Raw genomic sequence first — 18,796 nt, 5'->3', positions numbered from 1 at the left:
TCTTTTGAATTGATAAGTTCACATACACATGCTTCAAACAAGCTCATATTAACATGTGTTATTTACAATAGGATTAAAAAGAGCTTCATAAGTTTGTAAATAAGATGTTTCTTCCAAAAATATTTTAATCAACTCCATCAGAGAATTTAAATATTAGTGAAAACTTGGTAATAAAGGGATTCACGGACTTTAATTATACCACTGAATGATGTGGCCACACTTACTGGTCTGGGTACACGAGTGGGAGGAGAAAGACCAACATCATAATGGGCTGAGCTTCACCTGCTGTGAAAAGCTGTATCCTTATCCAGAAAGTAGATGTTGGAGGACAATGAGAGTGATCTGAGTGAGAAGAAGGCACAGCAAAGGGAATGAGACTTTAAGCTACAGTCTGAGGCTGACCTGAGCATTTGTATTAACGGTCTAAATAACAGTTTGATTACAATTTTTAAGGCATTGTATCCAAGCATGGCAACTTCTTGGCAATTTACACTTATTCTGTGCATGCTGCTGATGGCGTGTGGAGGCTTGAGCCTGGCTAGTGAAGAAGCAGAACCCCGAAATTCTCAAACAGACACTGGGATGGGCTCAAACTCTAACGCAACTGAAGAGGGTGGTCATGGAGCGGTGCCCATCACTACACTGCCTATTGTGACCTGGAAGTGGCATCACGTCACCACACAGTACCTGGTGGCCCTGTGGATCCTGGTTGCCTGGCTCTGCAAACTCAGTAAGTCTTGCAAAGCCAAATTGATGGAAGTGCTCTTCTTCCGGCATTATAAACTCCTCTGCACCCAAGAAATTTTGTAATTTTTTAAATATGTATGTAGTTTAGGGTTATTCTGATCATCTATTTTTGTCACTGGGTCAATTTCTTAATTGTTTTAATTATTTCTCAAGGAAGTGCTCACAAAATAAATAAAAATAGTTATAAAAAAAGAGTGTGTAAGTTCACTTATATTCAAATAGGGCCAAATCTTATATCACAAGGGAGGATTCAGGGTCATCTGATCCAGGCCTAACAGTATGCTTAGCAAAACGGAAAGTTTTAAGCCTAATCTTAAAAGCAGACATGGTTTGCTACAGGCTCTCCCTCCCATTCTATTTTTAAATAATCTAGGAACCACAAGTAAGCCCACTGTCTGAGAGCAGAGTGTTCTAATGGGGTTATATGGTACTATAAAGTTATTAAGATAAGACGGGGCCTGATTATTTAAGACTTTGTAAGTGAGGAGCAGGTTTTTGAATTCAATTCTGGATTTAACAGGGAGCCAATCAAGAGAAGCCAAAACAGGAGAAATATGCTCTCTCTTTCTAGTCCCTGTCAGTATTCTTGCTGCAGCATTTTGGATTAACTGAAGGCTTTTCAGGGAGTTTTTAGGACATCCAGATAATAATGAATTACAGTAGTCTAGCCTGGAAGTAATAAATGCATGAACTAGTTTTTCAGCGTCACTGTGAGACAGAATGTTAAAAATTACCCCAAGTGCCTAAAGGAAGCATGTTGATCATAATCAGGATTGAAATATTAATTAATGGTAGGACTTCTTTGAGCAGTCTTATAGGAATGGGGTCTAAAAGACATGTTGATAGTTTGGAGGAAGCAATAAGTTAAGTTAACTCAGAAAGATCAATTTGAGAAAAAGACTAAATGAATATCAGTGGTACAGAAAGTGGTTACATCTGTGAAATGATTATGAGTAATTTTTCTTTAATGGTTAAATTTTCATTCGTGAAGAAATTCATGAAGTCAGTACCAGTGCTGTCAGCGTTAATCTCGTTAAAACCGCTCTAACGCTTTTACGCCGTGCAGCCCCGCACACTGCGCTAACTCGCTAATGGAGATTTGCCGCGTTAATGCAGTTATGGCGTTAACATCATTTTAACGAGATTAACGCTGACAGCACTAGTCAGTACCAGTTAACATTAAATGAATGGCTTGTTCAACAGAGTTCTTACTTTTTGTTCGCCTGGAAACAAGGCTAAAGAGAAACGTAGGGTTTTTCTTAATTTCTTTAATCAGTGATGAACATGATTGATGAAGATGTTCCAGCTTCCCAGCAGTCGCAAACACTTTTTAGAGGCTAAATGATGATCTTCAAAATTAGTGATACGCCATTTCCTCTCCAGCTTATGACTAATCTGCATTAAGGCACATCTTTGACAGTTAGCAAAATGTTATAACTTAACATTGTTGACCTAATGAGACAATTTTTATTAAGCCATCAGGTAGGACTGAATAAGGTGATATTATATTGCTTATATTGTAATTACTGATAAATTACAGCTGGTGACATGACTTTTCATGGCTTATTGGAACTCACATTCTCCACCTCTTCAATTATTTTCCCCCCATGTCATTCCTCATTATTACACATGACTTAATTTCTGAACATCTATAGTTTTATTTCATTGCATATGTGAATTGGATGGGTTGTTACCAAGATCTGGTGAGAATATCATTTCAATAGCACCTTTAGAAATATATTTGCTTAGAAAACTGGTGACTTATCTTACCTGCTATATATCTGTCCACAGTCCCTAAATATAAATAAAATATTGCAACAGTTGCAAATGATCAAATGGAGTTTTATGTATATGGTTTTACTTAAAGTGCAGTGAAGGTTTGAATGTTTGCCAGCTCCTACCTGACTACAAGCAGACTGGCTTAAAATCAAAGGTTGTTACAAAGGTTGATAGTATTGATTAATGGTTCTTGTCTTGATCTTTTTTTTCTCCTCTCAGTCATTGAGTCCAACCACCATGTCACCAACGTCATACCCGAGAGCGTCCTGCTCATCTGCTTCGGTTTTGTTTTGGGTGGCATGATTTGGGGTGCAGACAAGATGCAGACCTTCAGGCTGACCCCGACAGTCTTCTTCTATTTCCTGTTGCCTCAAGTCATTCTGGACGCAGGCTACCACATGCCAAACAAACTGTTCTTCACCAACCTGGGTGCCATCTTGGTCTATGCTGTCATTGGGACCTGCTGGAATGCTGCCAGTTTGGGCCTGTCGCTGTGGGGGTGTCACATGGGAGGATTCATGGGTAAGAGAGGATTTTTATTTTGTTTCATTTCAGCAAACCTGCTACCACGGCTCACATAGAGGAAGTGATGTCAGAGCTCAGCGGCCCGAGACGAGAGATGGACTCAAACGCAGATTCAACCTGAGACTCGAGAAAGTGATAAACAAAAGAACTTTATCTAACAATGGCGTGATGCACAAGGTGAACAGAGCTAAGGTTGTGAACTGAGCAGGGACTATGAACATGAACTGTGAGACTAAGGGAAGGTTGCAAATAACATGAAGTGTGAGAGGACACTATGCTGGCTGGAATTGGGATCTTGGTGGGGGAAGCAGAGACAGGTCAAAGGTAAAAAAAAAAAAGGTCAAGAAATTTCCAGTTAACTCTGTCAAATGCTTTTTCTGCATCTAAAGAAAATATTGTAGTTTTGATGTTTTTACTGTATGAGTAGTCTATTAAATTAAATAATCTACGTGCGTTTGTTGAGGAGTGCCTACCTTTTATGAAACCAGTTTGGTCAGGATGAATTAAGAGGGGGGTTATTTTCTCTAGTCTCTTTGAGAGAGCTTTGCAGATTATTTTAAGGTCTACATTTATAAGGGATATTGGACGATAGCTTGAGGGAAATAAAGGGTCTTTTCCTGGTTTTAGCAAGAGATTAATGTTTGCAGAATTCATATTTGATGGAAATCTGCCGTCTTCTTTGATTTCCAACGACGTTCTGTAAAAAACTGGTGCTAAAATCGTCCAGAATTCTTTGTAAAATTGTGCAGGAAAGCCATCTGGACCTGGAGCCTTATTATTGGGCATGCTTATCAGGGCTTCCTGGAGTTCACCTGATGTCAGTGGCGAATCCAGTGCCATTGCTTGAGTGTCTAATAATTTTGGAAGAGTTATGTTGTCCAAAAACTGATCAATTTCCTTTTTAGATGGGTTTATTTGTGGTGAATACAACGTCTTATAGAAATCCCTGAAAATGTTGTTTATTTGTTTCGGGTCACATATTGTGTTCCTAGATGAATCTTGAACAGCACATATAGTTGTTTTTTCTTAATTTATTTTTAGCTGGTTTGCCAGAAATTGACCGGATTTATTACCATGTTCATAATTTTGTAAGCGTAGTCTTTGTACTAAGAATTTTTTTTAATCAATCATCTCATTTAAATCTAGTTTTGTTTTGCGTATTTTGTTCAATGTTTCCTGATCTTGGTGGGACACGTAGGCTTCTTCTAGTGATTTTTTGTTTTTTTATCATTTCTGAATATTTTTGTTTTCTTGTTTCTTTTTATGTGATGGGAAATAAATTTTTTCTGGTTTTTCTGGTTCTTGCCTGAGACGAGTAAATGTTGATCCAAGGCCTAAGCTGAAAACACAAAGACCGAGAGGTCACACAAGGTTTTAGCTGATGATCTGGTGGAGAGTGCAGGTCAGAGTTGGTCTTAAATACTGTGCACTGATTGCGGTCAATGAGCCAGCATGAGTGGAGTCAGGATCTCGGGAGAGAAGTGGAAAACTACTCCAGGAAGACCAACACTCACTGGATCATGGCACTTTTAATGCTCTAAGTGGGAGTCTATAGAGATTAATTTGCCTTTGGAACGAGCATCAAGTGGCCACTAGAGGAACTGCAGTTTGTAGTACTTCAGCCTTGGCTTTGTTTTTTTGCCTTGAAATTTGTTCTGGAAACAAAGACACGTCACACAAATGATATTTCTACATCCGTGGTGACTCAGGAAAGCTGCCTGAGAAGAGTTTTCTTTAGTATAAAACCAATCCTTTAAAACATTCCTTTTACTCTTTGTTTGGATACATTAAACATCGACATCACTAACAGCTAATTTGACTTCCTTTTAACACTTCATCAAAATGCAGACAAATGAAAATAAGATTTAAGTGGATTTTTAGTTCATTACAGCTCCAGGTTTGTCTGAGACTTTATACCAGGAGCCCCCAATCCAAGTCCACGAGGGCCGGTGTCCCTGCAGGTTTTAGATGTGTCCTTGATCCATCACAGCTGATTTAAAAGGATAAATTGCCTTCTCAACATGTCTTCAAGTTCTCCAGAGGCCTGGTAATGAACTAATCACGTGATTCAGGTTTGTGGACCCAGGGTGAGATCTAAAACCTGCAGGGACACCGGCCCTCATGGACTGGGATTGGGGACCCCTGCCTTAAACCTTTGGGTGAAGAATACTGAGTCTGACCACTGCCAAACCAGTGCACTGGATGAGACTGGAGAGAGATTTGACATGGACTTTTCCTACCAATAAATGAGAATGTTTTACCAAATGACACAGCATTTCATTCCAGCATTTCAGTTTGCAGCAAAGTGCCAGATTGATCATAGTTACAGTACAATTGAGCAAAACTGAATATATTTCCTGCTCTTTGTATCTGTACAGGTGACCTGGACATCAGTCTGCTGCAGTACCTTCTTTTTGGCAGTCTGATGGCTGCTGTGGACCCCGTGGCCGTCATCGCTGTGTTTGAGCAGGTCCACGTTAACGACGTCCTCTTTATCATAGTGTTTGGAGAGTCGCTGCTCAACGATGGTGTAACAGTGGTTCGTATGCATCATTGCTTTGTTTAGCGTTACTTAAGTAGCATAACAGTTTGTGAGTTTGCTGAGACACCCATCATAGCAATGTAGTAGAGTAAGTAAACACTTGGGCCCTCTAGTGTAAGAGTTTTACAAATTGCACATGCAATGTGCAATTTGTAAAAGGAAACTATGAAAGGTCAGTTTGGTAACAAAATGCATTTATGTAACTATAGCATGTTGTACTGCATAAGGACAGTGAAACAAAATCTGACCAGCTGAATTCTTTCCTCCTTCCTTCGTCTCTGTAAATGTACAGTCGTGGTGAAAAGAAAAAAGCTCTTTTACGTATCAGGACATAGTAAATAATATCTGGTCCTTAATAGTCTCAAAATTAGGTGAATCAAACCAGAGGTGTCATGAGTTTGCAGCGCTTGCAGACCCATTTGGAGTGTTAAGTTGAAGACCAAGATGCAGATATGCAGAAAAAGAAGAAATAAACAGAAAATACACCTTTATTGGTTAAAATGTCCAACAACAACATAACATTAACAAAAGCAGCTGGAGTAACACTAGGGAACACACTGGGAGTAAAGAGACAGTCTGACAAGGACTAAGAAGAAGACAGAATTATTTATGTACAGTGGTGTGAAAAAGTGTTTGCTCTGCCATGCAGGCCATTTCTCCCCAGTGTCTAACTTATGATGGAGTCATGAACTCTGACCAGGACTGAGGCAAGTTAGGCCTGCAGTTATTTGGATGTTGTTCTGGGTTCTTTTGTGACCTCTTGGTTGAGTTGTTACTGAACTCTTGGAAAAATCAGAATCAGAATCAGAGAGACTTAATTTATCCCCAAGGGGCAATTAAGATACAACAGAGCAGCATGATGTTAAAAACAAGGACGGGGCGTAAACAGGCAAAACGAATGAGGAAAAAAAATACTTAAAATACACAGTATATACACAGTTTTAAAATTAAAGTCACTGAATAAGTGAATAAAAAACTGTAGGTGACTAAAAGTGAATAAACTGTCGGCAGTATAAAAAGAGTGTAGAGTAGTTTATGTTTATGGTGTGGGAAATGGGCTTATTGGCTGGAGTTAAAAAGCAGAGTGGCTTTCAGACAAAGGTGGCTCGCTGCATTTTCTCCTCCTGCAGAAAATGCAGTGGAGGCGCCGCCCAGAGAGGGAGCCGTTGAAATGCGGCGTGAAGAATGTGAGAGGGGTCATTAATAATTTTGGCTGCCTGTCTAAGGGCCTGTTGGCTGAAAAACCTGTTCAACAGTTCTGACAGGCAGGCCAATGATTTTAGAGCACACTGATGCAGTGTGCTGCAGTCTGTTCCTGTTCTGAAGGCTGAGGGAGTGGAGCCAGCAGGAGATGGAGAAGGTCATGATGCCTTCCAGGAAGGCATAGTAAAAAGTCATCATGATGGGTGTGCTGACTCCAAAGTAGTTGAGTTTCCTAAGGAGGTATAGCCATTGGTAGTCAAAGGAGCTTGCAAAGAAAAGCGACTGAGAACCTTCACAGACATATAGCCATTGGTGGCACCTCTGTGTTCGCAGAGAATTTCAGGAGGTTGTCAGAGATGGTTCCCAGGTATTTGTATACCTCAACTACCTCCACTGGCTTCCCATGGATGGTGGTGGTGACTGAAGCAGCCAGATCCCTCTGCCTACTGGAGATGGTCACCACCATCTCTTTGGTTTTGCTCACGTTCAGTTCAAGTTTGGAGCTGTTACACCACTCTACAAACTCCCGCATGCTCAGCACCCTCACCTAAATCATAAGGCGTTGCCATGTTGAGAATGTGATAGAAGTTTTTCTCCTGTTGAATGGTACAAGCTAGAATGGACAAGTCTGGAAAACATTTTTACCAGATGACCAGTCATTAATTTTTCTTCCATCCAATTTTTCTTTCATCTCTTAGGTGCTCTTCAATGTGTTTGATGCATTTGTGTCACTGGGAGGATCCCAAATTGATGCTGCAGAAATTGCTAAAGGAATAGGTAAGACATGACATTTATTAAGCTGTTAATAGAGAATTTATCAGTGCATGCAGCTGACTGCATGTTTCCACAACCTTATAAACTAGGGCTGAGTGATGAAGTCACTTGCGTGAATCACAAAACATTTCTTCCACTGAAAATGATTTGTCCAGATGAACAGAATTTACTTTTTGGGACTCTCTCTCCACAGTTTCCTTCTTTGTGGTTGCATTTGGTGGTTCCCTTGTGGGCATAGCATTCGGCCTACTAATTTCACTTCTGACCAGATGCACAAAAAATGTCAAGATCATCGAGCCAGGCTTCATCTTTGTCATGGGATACCTTTCCTACCTGACTGCTGAGATGCTTTCTCTGTCTGCTATCCTTTCGTGAGTATTTCACAATTGAAATATCATTTATTTTGTTGTGTCTTATCCATTTTCTATATGTAAAAATGTAGTAAACATATTTAGATGCACACAATTTATATTTGTGTTTCCTTCTGTAGGACTACATTCTGCGGTGTGTTATGTCAGAAGTACGTCAGAGCAAACATGCATGAGCATTCAGTCCAAACTGTCAAATATGCCATGAAGGTTTTCGCCAATGGATCGGAAACCATCATCTTTGTTTTCCTCGGTATCTCGGCCATCGATAAGGTTATCTGGGTTTGGAACACGGGCTTCATCCTCCTCACAGTCTTCTTCGTCTTTGTGTATAGATTCATTGGTGAGATTTGGTCCTTTTGCTATCACATGCACACATTGTGATTTAAAGGTTTGTGTGTTATACAAATAAATTTTCTGTGTTTGTACTGCAGGTGTGTTTTTCCTCACCTGGATCCTTAACAGGTACAGGCTGGTCCCGCTGGAATTCATAGATCAGGTGATTATGAGCTACGGTGGCCTACGAGGGGCTGTTGCGTATGGCCTGGCTGTGATGCTGGATGAAAACAAGATAAAAGAGAAAAACCTGATGGTCTGCACTACACTCATTGTGGTTTACTTCACTGTCATCTGGCAGGTAGTGAAAGTTTGGTTTTTGTTATTAAATGTATACATTATTTTCTTTCTTCTTACACAGTCCGCATTAGAGCTAAAGGTTTGCACATTACTGCTTCACATTGTTGCAGGGAATGACGATGAAACCTCTGGTCACGTGGCTGAAAGTAAAGAGAGCTGAAGTGAAAGAGCTCACACTCCTAGAAAAAATGACAAACAAGGTAAATCTTAAAAAACATCTCATGTTTCACCTACACAACAATTTTCTGTCCAGTTATTAGAGTCCTTCTCCTTTCTTTAGATGTTTAATCACACTCTGGTCGCCATAGAAGACATATCAGGACAAATAGGACACAACTGTCAGAGGAGCAAGTATGAAAAGACTTGATACATAAATTCAAAATGCCTTTTCATTTTAAAATAGGCTACAGTGATCTGTTTTCTTTTTGCTAAGGTGGAAGTATTTTGAGGAGAAGTGGATGTCGAGGATTTTGATGAAGCCGTCTGCAAGGAAGAAACAAGACCAAGTCTTTGATGTCTTCCATCAGCTGAACCTCAAGGATGCTATGGAATATGTGACTGAAGTGAGCATCATTTGTACATTTTAAGTATATTTTGCTGAAATGCTCATTTTGGAAAACTAATAAGTTTGCCGCATGTAAAGAAAGCTCTGTCTTCTTCTGTTGCAGGGCGAGCGTAGAGGCTCACTGGAATTTATCCGTAAAGAAAGTGTTGCTATTGATTTCAGGAAAAAGTTTGAAAGTGAACACTCAGAGGACATGCCTGGCATGAGGGCGAACATGTCAAATGGTCACTGTGCAAAGCCCACTACGAGGTAAGCAATCTGGATTTTTCTGATAATAAGAGGAGAGCTAAAAGCAGACTTACAAGCCATTATATAATTGGGTGGTGATGAATCAGAGGCCACAAAAAATTATTTTAATTTGAAGAAAAATCTAACTAGCTAACTAGGAGCACTGCAACTATTCAGTGCCTGAAAACAGCTCATTTCACAACCATATTTTAAAATATAAACCAGAGGGAACATAGCCCTTTTAATATTCTAGTATTACTTTAAATCACTGACACGATTGTCTTCCTCTGTACTAGAGACCCTATTCCATCAGTAAGCGTGGAAATGCACGAGCACGCCATGAAGGCTAAGAACGAAGCTGAGGCAGTTAACGCTCACAACCTTCTGGATCAGCATCTTTACAAGAGCAGGAAGCAGGTAATGAGCACATTCAGTCATCACATGGAGGGCTTACTAAAGCAGCTTAGTGCTGCACTTTCATTTCATTGGAGACAAAATGTTAAATGTTGTCATTGTGTTACTTAAATTTGTAAGTCTTAGTTCAAGCACCATGATCAAAGACATTCCTTTGTTTCTGACCTCCCCAGCCTGTTGGTGGGGGAGGCTGTAGTGTTTTATTATGGGCACATCCTACGGTTAGCGTTCTGTTTCTTATTTAGTGAGGATGTTTTACTTCCTGCCTTTTTGACCTCACCTGTGTTTGTGTATGTTGAGACCATTGGAGGGGTTAAGCCATATACAGGGTAGATGATCCTTTTTGTGTGCAGGAGGTCACACAAATGCACACCCTAACACAAACACACACACACGTGCACACACACATTCTTGCACATGCACACACACACACAGATGCTTGCACATACATGCACACACACATACACATTCACACACACACACACACAGATGCTCGCACATGTATGCACACACACACACACACATAGATGCTCGCACACACACACACACACACACACACACACACACACACACACACACACACACACACAAAATCAAAGTAAAATCAAAACAAAAAATGCATATGTAACACTTTTCTTATGTCCTGCTCATGCCAGTCACTCAATTCCTGTGAAAAGATATGAAAGGTTATTCTACTGTTCTCCTTAAAGGTGACACTAATAAAACGAATAAAAAATATATATATATCAGTCAGGACCACGGTAGAAAGATATTTCCAGGAATCAGCATCAACAGATGCAAATGATCAAGTCAGGCACAGCAGTTACAGATGCAACTGTGAGCAGTTTCATGCACCTCAAATCCAGCTGCCTGAGATTTATATTTGTAGAATTTGTATATTTGTATATCAGCACTGAGACCAGCTGAATTGCCTGGACTGTGGCTGAGCTTGACTTCATGGTCTTCATGGTTTGTTTTTATCAGTGAGTTTTCTTTTCTTGTTCATAGCATCGCCACAGGTTCAGTCGCAGCAAATTCATAATCAACAAAGATGAGAAAGAAGTCCAGGAGATCTTCAAGAGAACCATGAAGAACCGAATGGAGTCATTCCAGCCTGCAAAGACGGGCGTTTCACCAAAGACGGTCATCAAGCACACAAAGAAGGAACACCAGCAGAAGGTAAAGAGAAAGAGAGGGAATGAGTTTACCACAAAGAGCAAAGAGCTGATTATGTCTTTGTGAGGTTCAGTGAAGAAGAAAAGTGTCTTTTGCAAATACGGCCCTTACTGATTCTTTATTTTCAGTTCTGTTTTTTGTTGTACAAAATAGTAAATAATTCCCTATTGAGCCTTTATTAAACTTCCTTGAAATAATATTCATAAACTCTCTTCCATGTGTGAAAGTGGACAAAAATATTGGATTTTGCTTCTTGAAGTAAAATTTAAGTAAAATCAATCTTTTTTTAAAATTTTTCTTTTGTCTGTTTGGTACAGTTTCAATTCCAAAAAAAAGGAAGTTGTTTAAAATATATTATTATTATATATATAATTACTACAAAATTCCAATGATTTGTACATCTCACAAATCTATATTTGATTCAAAATAGAGCAAAATAGAATCATAAAACATATCATATGTTTAAACTGAGAAATTAAACTCAGAAGATGTCAATTTTTAAGAAAGATATTTATTTTGAATTTGATGGCAGCAATACATCTCAAAAGAGTTAGGACATCTCCATGTTTACCACTGTGTGCCAGCACAGTGGTAAACATGTTGTCTGGTCAGTCCAAAACTCAGGACCATGACACTTTGGCCCAAAGAAGATAGAAGTGTCCGGATCATGTTCACAAATGGCTTCTTCTTTGGAGGACAGAGCTCTGACCTGCATTTGTTGATTAACTTGATTAACTTGTTAATGAGCCCATGCAGTGATTTCCATGGCAGAATTGTGTTTTTAATGCCGCGCTGCCTGAGAGCCAGAAAATTACCTAAATCCAATATTGATTTTTAACATTGCCCCTTTTGCAGATCCTTTACATTTCTTGTTGATATTATGTACTATAGATGCTGAGATATTCAGTGTCTTCACAATTTTACATTAAGGAACTAGGAATTAGTGTGAAGTTAGATTTGTAGACCCAGATTTTTGCAGATTTGTGCCCATCTTTGCTTCTGAGACACTGAGACTTATTTAAGGTGCTCTTTTTCCTTCCAGTCATTACTGACCTGATGCCACTTAACCTAAAAAGCTGAAAAATGTTCCTCCAAGCTTTTCTTATTGTTTTTATAGTTTTCCAGCTTTTAATTGTCCTGCTCCAAGTCTTTTTGTGTTGCTGTCATCCAATTCAACATGAGCTAATATTGTTCTTAAAATGGCAAATTATTTCTGATTTATTGTGAATAAAATCAAGGCGTTGCTGTTTTTTTACTGGGATTATACCATTTTAGCAGACATAAATTGATATTTAAGTGCTTCTGTTTTTTATCATGTTATGCAGGGCTGAATGATTCCATCCAATCTCTTCCTCTTGTCCTTGTCAGGGTAACGGGGGGCTTGAAGCCTATCTCAGCTACTGTAGGACTGGACAGGTCGTCAGTCTGTCGCAGAGCTAACACGCAGAGACACAAAACTATTCCCACTCATATTCACACCTATGGGCAAAATAGAGTTAACCTAACCCTACCAACAGAATGTCTTGAGAGGACCTTCTTGCTGGGAGGCAACTGTGCTCATCACCGACCATAACAGTGCCAATCTCTGCTTCATACTGCTGCAGAGAACAATATTCAAATATATTTAAAGTATTGTGTAATAAATGTATCATATTGGTTTATTACCAGAGCTCATATAGAACTTTAAGACCGATACCTACACAGATATTTTTAAAAAGTTAAATATTCCTTTATACCTTTTTCTTTTCAGATACATGAAACACTAGTAGACATGATACATTTGTGATGTCTAATTATTTCCTCAATTCAGCTGGTTGTTGTTTGTAGTGTTGCAAACATGCTTGTTGCCATCAGGGAAGTTGCAGAGTGCCCTCTGCTAGACAAAATATGTAACAGCAACATTGGTAGCATAGTTGAAGGCCATTGGTCTTGTCTCTTTTTTTACTTCACCTTCCATGTTTTTTGAAACATAGCGTGTGATCAAATGACTCTTCCTCCTCTTACAGATGCCAAAAAGAAAGTCAATAAGCCAGACTAAACTCTCCTATTCGGGTGATGAAGGTTTGTACGTCTGCTTTTGTTGTTGTTGTTGTTGTTGTTTTATAGATTTAAAACAAATTTTCTCATTTTCATTTATAGATTTTGGGTTCTCAGAGGGAAATAGCGCCTCTGGCTATGACTTGCCATACCCTTCTTTCCCCATGAGAGATTCCAAACCAGGAGGTAAAATAATCCACTTTCTACATCCCGTATGAAAATGAGAGAAAACATATTTTTCAGAAATAATTAAGAGCAGAAAATGCTTTTACTATAAACACAAAGATTACAACATATAACAGAGGGAACTAAATAGACAGTACATATGCAATACATTTAAAAAAGGTGAAGTACATGTGTGAAAACAACGCATTATCATAGGATTATTATAGAATTGCCTAATTCTGTTCTCACTCTGCAAGCGAACACTTATAAAACATTTTGACAGCACTGAGTCGTGTTGAGTTTGATTTATGTACACAGACAAGAAGGACCAAGCACAATGAAAATCTGCAGACATAAAGAGTTATATAGATTTAGCATCTAGAGAACAGAGGTAATCTAATAAAATATGAAGTACTGCTCAGGTGCATTAATAAAAAGGAGCAGCCAATAATAGTGTCACTTGTATAAAAATAATAATAATAATGCAGAGAACAGCAATGTCTCCAATATTGAACCCTGAGGTACTAATTCAGTTTTTTTCTTTCATCAAGGTGGGATTGAGAACTCAGCCTTTGTGTCAGATTTGTACCCCACGGAGTCATTGCAGATCCCTCCTTGGCTGGCAGAGGGTGAGCTCGACAGCAGCATGGTGGCTCCGTCACTGCGAGCCCAGGCAAGCCCGCCCACATCACCGATGGAAATGGGCCACCTGGGGCTTCTTCGTGTCAGCACTCGCTCCACTGACACAAAGCAGATGAACAATGATCAATTGCCGCTGCCACCAACACATCCTCCTCCTTCACCTCCCAGTAGCCACATGTAACTGGATCCCAATCCCAACACCCTGTTCTGTCTCACTTGAACCTGGGACAAAGACATAAAACAAACCTCAGACATCTACTCTCATATTGACAAGGAAATGTTTTCTTTTCCGTAGCTGTGTTTAGCTTCTGTGTTTCTACACAGAACATACACAGTTTCAAACCTCTGTGCTCTTCAAACAACCCCTGCTGTTTTTAGGTTCAGCCTTCACTTGACAAAGAAAAACTGCACTGAAACAAATCCTTCATGTTCAACATAAAAGATATGTTGAACACCCTCATATAATCTGTGGTTTGTAGTGAATCTGCCATTGAAAACCATTATTTAAGGATTTTTAAAAATATCTTAATATGATGCCAAAACTTTTCAAATGATGTGGATTTTCTCTATATAGCAATAATAACAACAGGGTTTAAATAGAGTGATTTAAAATAGTTTGTGAATCTATAATCCATAGATTCGTATTGCACAATACAACGAAAGCTTTCACCACCAGGGGGCACTATTTTCCCTGTCAATGTGAGACATACTATTACTAGCATAATAAAATCCTGCATAGGTCAATGATGCACATGGATGTTCACATCTTCCATTCATCACGCAGGATCTTTGTAAGCTTTCGAGTAGGCGTAAGGATGGTTCCACAGTATGTGGCATCAACTTTCACACATGGGTGGATCTACAAGGGGGCATGGGGTCAAATAAAATACTTTTTATTATTTTTATTTTTTAAAAATAAAAATAATCTCTTGCCATCCCTATAGTGCAGCCCTAGTTTTGCATGCGATGGTTTTGTTTATAAAAAAAAAAAAGAAGCTAGCATTAACACTTTGAGCACAGCTGAATATAAACTGAATATGAATTCTAAAACTGAATTTATTGCATAGTGTTACCGCCAACCCCCACCCCACACACACTTCACCCTTAAAAAATGGTTCATCCCATAGTGGTGCCCAGCTTTAATTCTTGTTGTCAGTAGCAATCAACCTATGATTGTGCCAGAGCACATTTTGAATGAACACCATGGACATGGATTGTTACACTCTGGAATTGGAGTGAAGGTGAGTGTTCTTAACCCTCTGGGGTTATTGGTATTTTTTTGTTTTTGTTTTTTTATTTGGTTGTTAAGTAAGAGGGGAACGTTTGGGGAGTGATTGCAGCGAGAAAAAGTGAATTATGAGATGTGAGAGATTTGTGACGTTTAGCGTGTTTGGAGTGTGTAGTTCGTGCGTTGTCTTGTCTTGTGTACTCAGTGTAGTGTAGTTGTTGTTTTGTGTGTTGTGTGTGGCTTCTTATTCAGACACCTGATTGCTTTGTAATTTCAATTTTAGTAGTATTTTTGAATGGTTGTACAAAAACACCTGAGGCATTGGCTGCATTTTTAGGTACAACTTTATTGTTTAAAAAATTTGCACAAAACATTTTAAAGTTTATATTTGCATTTCAAGTTATGAAAATAATTCACTAAAAATATTTGTGGTTATTACATTAAAAATTATATAAGATTTTCCTACTAGGATTTTATGTTTGTTTTTTTTTGTGTGATTTCAGATAAACTGTGTTAATACAGTATGTCAATAAAAAAAAATAACTATAAATTTCAACATGTGAAATTGTGCTGAAAAGGACGATACCAAGCAAGGCTAATCTAGGTAAATATAAAGGTCAAATCAAAAGTAATCAAAAATGGCCAATTAAATTGTGGGCCTTAGAGGGTTAACCAAGTAAAATATGAAAAATTAGGTTTAAATTTTTGGTCAAAAGTGTGTTCATGAAAGTGCAGATTTCTGTCATTTTGTTTAAATTTAAGCATGAAACAATTTTAACATTTCTAATAAAAAAAAGTTTGAAACTTAAGTTAGAATTGTGTTTGTAAATGAACCATCCCATTTTGAGTAGCTTTCTGGATTTTGTACTTATTGGGCTACATACTTATTATATAGGCTATACAGTATATACAATCAAAATTCACATGTTTTATTGCATGTTTAATTATGTGGGCTAAAGATAAGAAGAAAGTTGTAGACTATATTTATATGAAGCATGTATATACTTACTGCATTTGATGTATGTTAACCATATATGGATGTAGCACTTGCATACGTGCAAACAAGAAATATGGCTTTGATTTTGATTTCCATGTCAGCCTTAGAACATTTCTTTAGATCTAACTGTGAGGCAAACACACTGCAGTGGGAACTATTTAAACATTTGCACAGATTCAATGCACTCATCTCAAGATTCATAGCACAGTTCAGATTCTTAGCATAGCGATACCGCTTTTTAAAAAATCTTTTTAGGATTTTGGGGGGTTCTGTGGTTTTATTTGGGGGGGTGGGGGAGACTTTAGAACCTGAAGTAAATGCTCTTGACACACTCACATGCGCTTCTGGACAGAGACCTCAGATGTTGTTCCTGGGTAAGTATCAGAGTAAGAATCTGGTTAGATACCATATTTCTAGGAATTTTAGGGCCAAGTACAACAATCTCAATTTGATCTGAATTTAGAAGCAGAAAGTTGGAGGTACATCCAGGTCTTCACGTCTTTAAGACATTCCTGCAGTTTAACTAATTGGCGTGCTATATCTGACTTCATGGATAGATTTGGTAGAAAGTTGGGTGTCATCTGCATAGCAGTGAAAATGTATGTTATGCCTTCTAACGATACTGCTTAAGGGAAGCATCTATAATGTAAACAGAATTGGTCCTAGCACTGAAGCCTGTGAAACTCTATAATTAACCTTAGTGTGTGAAGAGAACTCTTCATTTACATGAACAAATTGGAGTCTGTTAGATTGATATGATACAAACCACTGCAGCACAGTACCTGTAATACCTACAGGATTGCTTTAATCGTGCTAATAGAATATTATGGTCGACAGTATCGAACGCTGCACTGAGGTCTAGCAGGACAAGCACAGAGATGAGTCCACTCTCAGAGGCCATAAGAAGATCATTTGTAACCTTCACTAAAGCTGTTTCTGTGCTGTGATGAGCTCTGAAACCTGACTGAAACTCTTCAAATAAACCATTCCTCTGCAGATGTTTGACAACTACTCTTTCAAGGATTTTTGAGCTGAAAGGAAGTTTGGAGATTGGGCAATAATTAGCTAAGACAGCTAAGACGTTTAACTACGCCAGCTTGAAGCCCTGTGGTACATAGTCGATTATTAGAGATAGGTTGATCATATTTAAGACTGAAGGATTAATTAATGGTAGAACTTCTTTCAGCAGTCTTGTAGAAATGGGGTCTAAAAGACACGTTGATGGTTTGGAGAAATTACTGGAGTTAACTCAGAAAGATTACTGGTGCTGAAAGTAGCTGTAGATAATTTTACATCTGTGAGATGATTATGACTAATTATTTCTACTAGTTAAATTTTTATTTGTGAAGAAGTTCATGAAGTCATTACCAGTTAACGTTAAAGGAATGATGGGCTCAACAGTACTCTGACTTTTTGTCAGCCTGGCTACAGCGCTGAAGAGAAACCTTGTTCTTACTTTCTTCAATCAGTGATGAACAGTAAGATGTACTAGCATTAAAGAAGGCTTTTTAAGTACCAAACTATTTCTCCAGGATAAATGATGATCTTCTAAATATGTGAAACGCCTTTTCTTCTCCAGCTTACACATTATCTGCCTTAAGGTGTGCATTTGAGAGTTATACCTGGGAGTCAAGTACTCCCAGGTATAAGCTACAGTATCCCGAGTCATAAACAGGTCAATTTATTTACAAGATAATCAACCTGTCAATCATTACTAAGGTTGGTGGAAATGTTCCTAAACTAAACGTATTCATTCAACAACCCTAACAATACCATGACAAACTGGAACAAATGGACTGGAAACTACAAACGCAGCAATGACCAGTGAATGTTTAAAATGTCACTGAATGACATCCTTTACTCCTTCTTTAATTCTTCAACCGCACACTCATACATGACCTTACTCAAAGAGGAGTAGTATACATATAAAAGGCTCAGTCCAGGATTTCTAGCCTTTCTGAAGTCACTGCTGACCACAGACTGTGTCAGGACTGAGGACACAAAGTCGCAGACAACGTAGTGAAGCGCGACAGTAGAAAGCCCTTCTGAGGTAATACGGGCACGAGAAGGCTTCTTTTCTTCAGTCAATTTATTTTTTTAAATGCTACACTGTGGATATGCACACCACTGTCTGTTAGGGTCAGTGTTGTTGATCTGTTTTCTTTTAGAGCCTAGTGTTTGATAGAATTTAACTAATGTATAGCCATTCACTACAGACTCATTATTCAGTACTTATCTGATTAATTGCTCTAGCTTTTTCACAGAAACTCTAAATTTCTTCCTCTTTTCATTATTGCAGAAAGTGAAAAGTCACTCTCATCTTTATCCATAAACAAGTTGTTTATCATAAAGGGCTCACTTCTTTCCTATTCTTACTTGTATTTGCCTTCATAATAGAATTTCCTCTATCTGCCTGTGCATTCAGTCTGTATTTCCCAGGTTTATGATTGAGGCAGATGTAAAATTATATGAATGGTTTCTGGGGACATCTACAGTACGGAGTAAGCAACTTGCATGAGGTGTGTCACTGTGTCTTTGACTTGCTCTGACTGTTACAATACCTGAGCAAACAGGTCAAGCCACGGAAAATTACGACAGCTAAAATGCAAATAGAATACGTCTTACTTATAAACCTGACGTACATACTTTAGAAAAAAGTTTCACGGATGTGACGTTACTGCCTACAGATGGTATTTCCTGATGGATTTCCCTCAGTGGAGGAGGAGAGGAGGGACTAAGAGCTTTGTCAAGTTAGACTCAATGAAACAGT

The 18,796-nt window shown here is 38.6% G+C and overlaps 1 protein-coding gene across 1 annotated transcript; it reads left to right on the top strand.

The window, feature by feature from the left end:
• Positions 1-468: 468 nt before the first annotated feature.
• LOC101474645 (sodium/hydrogen exchanger 3-like) lies at positions 469-13,982 on the top strand. Its single transcript, XM_004569218.3, has 16 exons — positions 469-730; positions 2,746-3,048; positions 5,430-5,590; positions 7,495-7,573; positions 7,764-7,941; positions 8,061-8,281; positions 8,373-8,575; positions 8,685-8,774; positions 8,855-8,925; positions 9,008-9,137; positions 9,243-9,388; positions 9,664-9,784; positions 10,790-10,960; positions 12,964-13,018; positions 13,097-13,180; positions 13,711-13,982. The coding sequence occupies exons 1-16, from the start codon at positions 469-471 to the stop codon at positions 13,980-13,982; spliced, it is 2,547 nt and encodes an 848-aa protein (XP_004569275.2).
• The last annotated feature ends 4,814 nt before the right edge of the window (positions 13,983-18,796 follow it).

The sequence above is a fragment of the Maylandia zebra genome, linkage group LG22, assembly GCF_041146795.1.
Source record: "Maylandia zebra isolate NMK-2024a linkage group LG22, Mzebra_GT3a, whole genome shotgun sequence".
NCBI lineage: Eukaryota > Metazoa > Chordata > Actinopteri > Cichliformes > Cichlidae > Maylandia > Maylandia zebra.
Note: the sequence above shows the minus strand (reverse complement) of the source record. Positions and strands in the feature narration are given on the sequence as shown.

Coding starts and splice junctions, on each gene's coding strand:
- LOC101474645 (XM_004569218.3), top strand. CDS start 469: ATGGCAACTTCTTGGCAATTTACACTTATTCTGTGCATGCTGCTGATG. Junction 7,942..8,060: donor TCTCTGTCTGCTATCCTTTC/GTGAGTATTTCA, acceptor TTCCTTCTGTAG/GACTACATTCTGCGGTGTGT. Junction 9,138..9,242: donor CTATGGAATATGTGACTGAA/GTGAGCATCATT, acceptor CTTCTGTTGCAG/GGCGAGCGTAGAGGCTCACT.